A 6541-nucleotide genomic window follows, 5' to 3' on the forward strand; every position below is an offset into this window, starting at 1 on the left:
TGCTAGCGGCCAGCAAGGTGAAAATGAGCAGCGGTGAAAAATAAAAGCAAACATGAACACAGGAAACAAAATATTGGGTAAACACATACAACAATTCCTCCATAAAAATAATGTGTAACTAGGAAGTTTGACGTTTTAGTTAGACAAAAAAGTGTGCTGCACATGCAAATTTTCTTTTTGCTAATTAGAAGAAAAAGTGTGCTGCACGTGCAATTTGTCTTTTTGCTTATTAGATCTATTAGTCTTCAAGCCATTTTCATTGTCGTCTCCGTTTAACATTACACGATTTAATTTTTTTTGTTTATAAGTATTATTAACCAGAGCTTCGCTTATAACCCTGGCTAAATCTATATAGGACGCTAGGGATTATGAAAGGTTGACATCTTTACAGCAACATTTAAGCAAACTAACACAACGAAACCTTAAACAAATGTTGGTAAAATTATTCTTATTTTTTTTAGACAACAACAATATCATTTTTAAAGGCACAATAAATATTTTTAATCAGTGCACTTTTTGTATGATGAAAACCTTTCATCATTACATTAAATATATACATATAATACAATGAAACCAAAAACATATAGCTTATATATGCCAAAAATGAAATGTTATTTGGGTCATTAGTCAAGGAGTATGTAATAATCTGTTGATTGTCGCAGAATAAAACAAGTCTTTGATGTTAACCGTTTGATAATGTTATATCTGTGAGTAAAACATGGCTAGAATTCTGACTCCAAGATAGTGAGAAGTTTCACACATGGTTGAAGTTGGTTGTCTTGCTCACATGCACTTTGCATCCTGCAACAGAAAAAAACCAGAATCATGAGTGCAAAGCAAACAACTCTCTGGGTTTGACCTTCAAGATACAAGAGGTGCTACTCAAATTTTATTTTATATTTCAACATTATAAAAGACGGAAAATCTACAAACTGCTCTACCCGCAAATGGCAGGGCTAATCTAGGTGGGCAAAGCAAATCAGATAGGTTGTAACACTCTGAAATAAATAGAAATTTAATTAATAAAATTAAATCTAGCAAGATAACATAAAGGCTAAAGAAGGCATGCAGTTGCCCGGTGGATAAATGCCGGTTTACTGGGCAGGAGACCACTGTTCAACCCTCATGGTACTATATAATTTCATTTTATGGAGGATGCAAAAAAACCATGAAGAGATTTTCTCTCTCTTTCTGAACTTGGATATGACTCTTGAAAAAATTCAGTTTCTGGAAGAGTTCCTCTACATTTGGCGAAGTGAGTAAGTTTGAGTTATAGTTATATTATGGTTAAGACTGAAAGAATGCAAACTAACTGTTTACTTTAAGTGATGTTTTCACTGCTTTCACTGTCCTCAGATATTAAGATCCTTATTCTTACAGTGAGGTAAATATCTCTCTTGGGACAAGGACTGCATCCTACAGGCAACAGTAATGGCATTTGTGGGTTCCTGTGTGGCAAGACTGGGGGCAAACACTGGAGTCGGGTTTGAAAAATTACTTCAAAGCAGTTGAGGTGGAGTTATTCCCCTTAGTATTATAGGAGGCTTTTGTTGAATTTGGGAGGTCTACACTTGCAGGGACATATTTGAAGAATGTTAAGGTATGATATATTAATCACCTTACCTTTCTATTAGATCTTTGCATTTTTCTTGAGTAAGACTATTTTTTAGGTTTGTAAGGGCTTTCTTGCATTGCACAGCCAAAGCTTTAAAGCACTGTTCCTTGCTCTTGTTATGTGATGGATTATCCCAATTTGGCATGCCATCCACATATGACCAAGCCATAAGGACATAGCTTAGTGATAATTCCCACAGCTGTAAATCTAACAGAGTCTGTCCTTGGCCCACACACTCTTTCTGAAATAATGACAGTAAAAAATAAATATTTCAGATACAATAAAGGAGCCACAAGCTATCCTTTAAATAATTTTGTTACCCTCCATGTTTTATGGTACAGCATACATGTAAAACAGATTCTCAGACTCTTGTTTTTATGGCAAATTATTCTATCTGTGATAGTTTTACCTTTTAGAAATGGCACATGTAGAACCAGGGCACCATTTTAGTTAGACAAGTTTAGTTGGAGAAAAGTTGTTCAGCTTCACAATGGTAATCTATGGTATTTTATCTATCATGTCTGTTTACTTATCATGTTTGATAATTACTGGTAGGAGTGCTTCAGGGGCACCCAACGACGGTTTCCTCCCAAATACATTTAAAAGACAGAAGTCAGAAGTCGCCAGATTAACTTGCTTCCCTGTATCCCACAGACAGAGGTATATTCACAGATCAAAAAAATTTGATCACTGAGTTCTAACCCTACTCACATATTTTTCGGTCACCCCAAAAGTGCAACTTGCTAATGAAAAGTCTAAACTTGCCATAAGGGGAGCAGGAGAGAAGGAGGGAGGCGGGGGGGGGGGGGGGGTACTGTAGATTGGCTCCAATTGTTACTGGCAATATTATTGCTAGTTTGCATGTGACATCACGGTGGCCATGCTGGTGGTCAAGAATAAAAGCAGTTCTTTCTTTTGGGAGCTCAACTCTGTTTTCATGTGAATTCTTTGGGAAAAAATTCCACTGTATTGACCCAGAAGCATATAACCCCGTTTCGGGGCAATATGCTTCTGATTGACCCCAACATGGCCACCTTGTCACGTGATTGCAAACCAAGAAATTCTCATCAAGATTTATACAGCTTTCTTGAGTCCTTCAAGGAAAGATTGCTATTGCTACTCTTGCCTATACAAATTCAGCAATCAGGAAAACAAGAATTATAGAACAATTTACGTCTGAAAAATGCGCACACATTACCTTGAAGGCTGCTAGGTGGGTGTTGACGCGCCGATAGCAAAAAGTATTGCTTGAGGAACCGTAACGCGAGTGCGGGAATGATTTGTATATCTTTCGCTGTAAATAATTCAGTTTTTTTTCCATTTCCGTAAGATCAGGCTCCGGGATTAGACCTTGAAGTTCCTTTAAGAGAAATAAAACGGTTTGCTTAGCAACTAGACTGCGCCTTTAACTTTCAAAGAATAATAAGCTAGCTAAATAACCATAACAATGTCTGACTTGCAAATATGGCTTTTGTTCTGCATCTATGGCGCCTTCTGAATTTAAAGCTCGAGTTGCCATTTCAAGCTCACATTGTGAAAAGTTTAAATGAAAAAAATACCTGCTCGAGGTCTGGATGTCTTTCTGTGACTAATGCGTTGAACAAATCGACCAGTTGTACTTTCGAGAGACCGTACAGGGTCCTTGAAAGCTCGGAAGAAGAAGAGTCGCTGTTTCGCGGGCTTCCTTCAAGTCGAAATCTCCTTCGTTTCTGAGCGCTTGCTTTAAGTCTAGGTTCGCTCTCAGGAGTCATAAACACTGAGTTAGCCTCTCCTTCCACTTCGCGTCCACTTTTGTTGCTTGAGTCCTCTTCAGAGCTCATGTTTTCGAGCGTTTCGGTGGAAGATTGGACGAATCTATGCAAGGAGGCTTGTTTGGCTGTTCGCTTCCTCCGCAAGCTCGGAGCCTCGAAAGAAACAAAAATGTCCCTCTCTGGAGAACTCTCGTGGCCGTTCAGCGAAGAAATAGAGGTCAGATTTGTGATATCTTTCATTACGGACATAATCAGGAGGCAAACGCCACAAATTTTGGAGGAAACGAGAAGAAAGATCCTTCCAGTCAGACAAGCAATATGCGAATGAACGCCAAGACCGAAAACAAAGCGAATTTTCGCGCCAACGAACCCAGTGTTATGATTGGTAGATTCCAACCTCGTTTCCATAAAGTAAAATTGGAATGGAACGATCGTGAAAAGGGAAAGGGGAAGAGATTTGCTCAAAATTGTGCAGTCAGTAGTTTAAGAGAAACACTAGCCAGCGAAGCAAATGGTTTCTTGGTGTGTTCCTCGTTCGTATTTCAAAAAGTAGAGGTTTCTCTCTGCGTTTTTCCTCTCGCCCTTCCCCTATCATTTTCTTCGTGGCCTTAATCTAGCCTCGCGCGGGCTTTGTCTCTGGCTTTTATACGAACTACAAACAAAAAACACACGAGAAAAACCGCCTGTTACGCAGGATAGAGAAACAAAAGAATATGAAACGCAGACTTCTTAAAATTCTAAATGTCAAACAAGAAGTTGAAACAAGAATTGAACTAAATAAAAAGCATTAACTGAAGAAAAAAATTCCCGCGCAGGAATTGCGATCGAAAGTTGATTTCGTCGATGATATAATCGAATCCCGTGAAATCTCGTAAGCCGCGCGCGAGCACTTGTAACGGTTCAAAACAAAAGAACTGATCTCCAAACTTGCATTTCGAGGGCAGAGATGAAAGCTGCCAAGAAAAAAGTTCCCAGTAAGTACATACATATATCTAGCAGGAGGTCCTGTACCTAGCCGGATTTTTGATAACGTTATCGACAAATTGACCTTTTGCGTCGAACAGTTTTTTTCGGCCAAAAACTATCTCCAAAGTAGCTATTATAAAAACTAAGAGTGCAACCATTGCTTTTTTTTCTTCTCCTCCTTTCACTTCTCCTCGCTCTTTCTTTTTCTCCTTTCCTTTTCCTTCGTTACTATGATTTTGGAGCTTCTCGGGCTGAGGAAACATGCTAGCCTGCGAAAGGAAGACGTTTCTCCTCGCTCATCGCTGCTGAGGGACGTCGTCGATGAGCGAGCAGAAACGTCTGCCGTTCGCAGGCTAGAAACATGCCTTTTGAAGCTTTTTTACTCAAATGACTGCAAATCTCGTTAGGTTGGTTTTCAAAAAATCGTCTAGATATATTTTTTTTCTTCAAAAAGGAGACTTTCGTAATTTTTTTACGGGACATAAGAATATCCGGTTGCACTAAAATCTGTTTTCTTCTCTTTTTTTCAGCTAAGGGACACGTTCAAAACTGCAAAAAGGCAAATAACACAAAGGAAACTAACAAAAGTTCAGCTAGATCATCTTCACTGCAATCAAACTCGAAAAAAGCCAGCGCCGAAGGTTCAGGACAAGGACCTTCAAGCGTAGTGCAAACTGCAGCAGGTAGGAAACTTGGATCATTCTTGAAGTGTTTAGATCTGTTTACTGTCTCGATCAAAGATGCTTTATACCGTTTGGGTATGGAATGGAATGGTATATTTACCAACCGTGCTGTGGGCTGTGCAAGTTCTGTAAATTACCTAAACAACCTCTTGGAAGAAGGCGTGGTTATATTATTGCGACTACAATAACGAGTATGAAAAGACGTTTTTCAAGGGCCTCAGAAAGCCACTTGACATACAACTCCTACTTTCAAGTGCTGCACAACAACAGATATTAGGAATTAGAGTTGTAAGGCTCCCCCATTTCCAGTGGGTTTTCTCATTGCGTTTTTAAGTACAACAATGGCATGATTTTACTGCACTGCACTTGATTTTGATTTAACCCCATTAAGCGGCAAGTTTTCCTCAGTTCCTGAGTGTGGTCGCTTATTAGAATTTCGACTGTTAACATACATTCTCGTATGGTCTCCCTCAGGAGGCAAATAAAGTCCGAGCCACGCCCAGGCTTCTGTCAGCGTTTCGAGCAAGTCCCCGATCCAACTAGTAAAGTCCTCTACGACTGGTGCAGTTATAATTAAATTTCGATCCTGCTTGCTAAAGAGCCTACAGGAACTGACTGGTTAGAGCGTCCGAACTAAGGGTCTTGAGTTCGGTTTTCACCTGGAGCTCGGAATTTTTTCTCGGCTTTCTGGTACATGTTTTTTATTTTCGGAGGAGTATTCCGGTCCCTCCACTATGAAGCCCCCCAGGAGAGGTCCGAAGGCTTTTGAGCAGACCAGTATTAGTCTTAGGGACACCACGAAATTGGGGCCATTCCCGGTCCAATTGCGAACTCCAGGATATCAAAAAATCTTACGGGTGACTCGGTACAAGGGGCGATAGAAGCTTCTTTATGGTATGTCCGTTTAATCTAACTAATTAGGCTGACCTTTAACCAGCGCTTCTTTGCAAATTTAGATGAACGTCGCCTTAGAAAGCTCAAAGTATTTCTTAAAAGCGTCTCATACAATGGATGCGAGGGAGCAAGCTTGCCAAATCTGAACGATCTGTACGTGGACCAGCTTCTGGTGGACGAATTCCCGTGCAAGGAGCTCTCGAAAACCGAGGAGTTCAAGTGCAATCCTACACCATTTATCCTAGCGAGTTGTTTTAATAGAAATCAAGTAAAGGACACCTCTAACAATAATATGGGAAATAAAACAACGAAAAGGGCCCCGAGGAAAGCAAACTTTACTCCTCGAAAGAGAAACACGCAGAATGTTAATTCACCAAAAACACCGAAGCAAGACTCGCCTCTTCAGTTAAGTAAGCTTCAACAAATAAGGTCACCGCTCAGCGCTGAGAAGACAAATCCCGCTAGAAGACTTTTTACAGAAGAACAGTTTGACAAAATAAAGAATGTTACACCGAGAAAGGAGGAAAGCTTAGCGAAAGAAAAACCAGCAGCAGGAAAAATAAGTGAGAATAAAAGAAAAGATCAAAAGTAGGTTGAAAGGAACAAAACCACAATAAATATAGCAAGCTGTG

At 39.8% G+C, this 6541-nt stretch overlaps 2 protein-coding genes across 2 annotated transcripts; one reads left to right on the plus strand and one right to left on the minus strand.

The window, feature by feature from the left end:
• Window positions 1-491: 491 nt before the first annotated feature.
• LOC140950977 (uncharacterized) lies at window positions 492-3980 on the minus strand. Its single transcript, XM_073400191.1, has 4 exons — window positions 3175-3980; window positions 2814-2975; window positions 1624-1856; window positions 492-801 (listed from the first exon to the last, which is right to left on the minus strand). Exons 1-4 carry the CDS (start codon window positions 3772-3774, stop codon window positions 723-725), a joined length of 1074 nt encoding a protein of 357 aa, XP_073256292.1. The 5' UTR covers window positions 3775-3980; the 3' UTR covers window positions 492-722.
• Window positions 3981-4270: 290 nt separating this feature from the next.
• On the plus strand, window positions 4271-6501 carry LOC140950976 (uncharacterized). The gene is made up of 3 exons (XM_073400190.1): window positions 4271-4340; window positions 4863-5015; window positions 5972-6501. The coding sequence occupies exons 1-3, from the start codon at window positions 4313-4315 to the stop codon at window positions 6499-6501; spliced, it is 711 nt and encodes a 236-aa protein (XP_073256291.1). The 5' UTR covers window positions 4271-4312.
• Window positions 6502-6541: the final 40 nt, after the last annotated feature.

This window comes from Porites lutea, chromosome 10 (genome assembly GCF_958299795.1).
Source record: "Porites lutea chromosome 10, jaPorLute2.1, whole genome shotgun sequence".
Classification (NCBI taxonomy): domain Eukaryota; kingdom Metazoa; phylum Cnidaria; class Anthozoa; order Scleractinia; family Poritidae; genus Porites; species Porites lutea.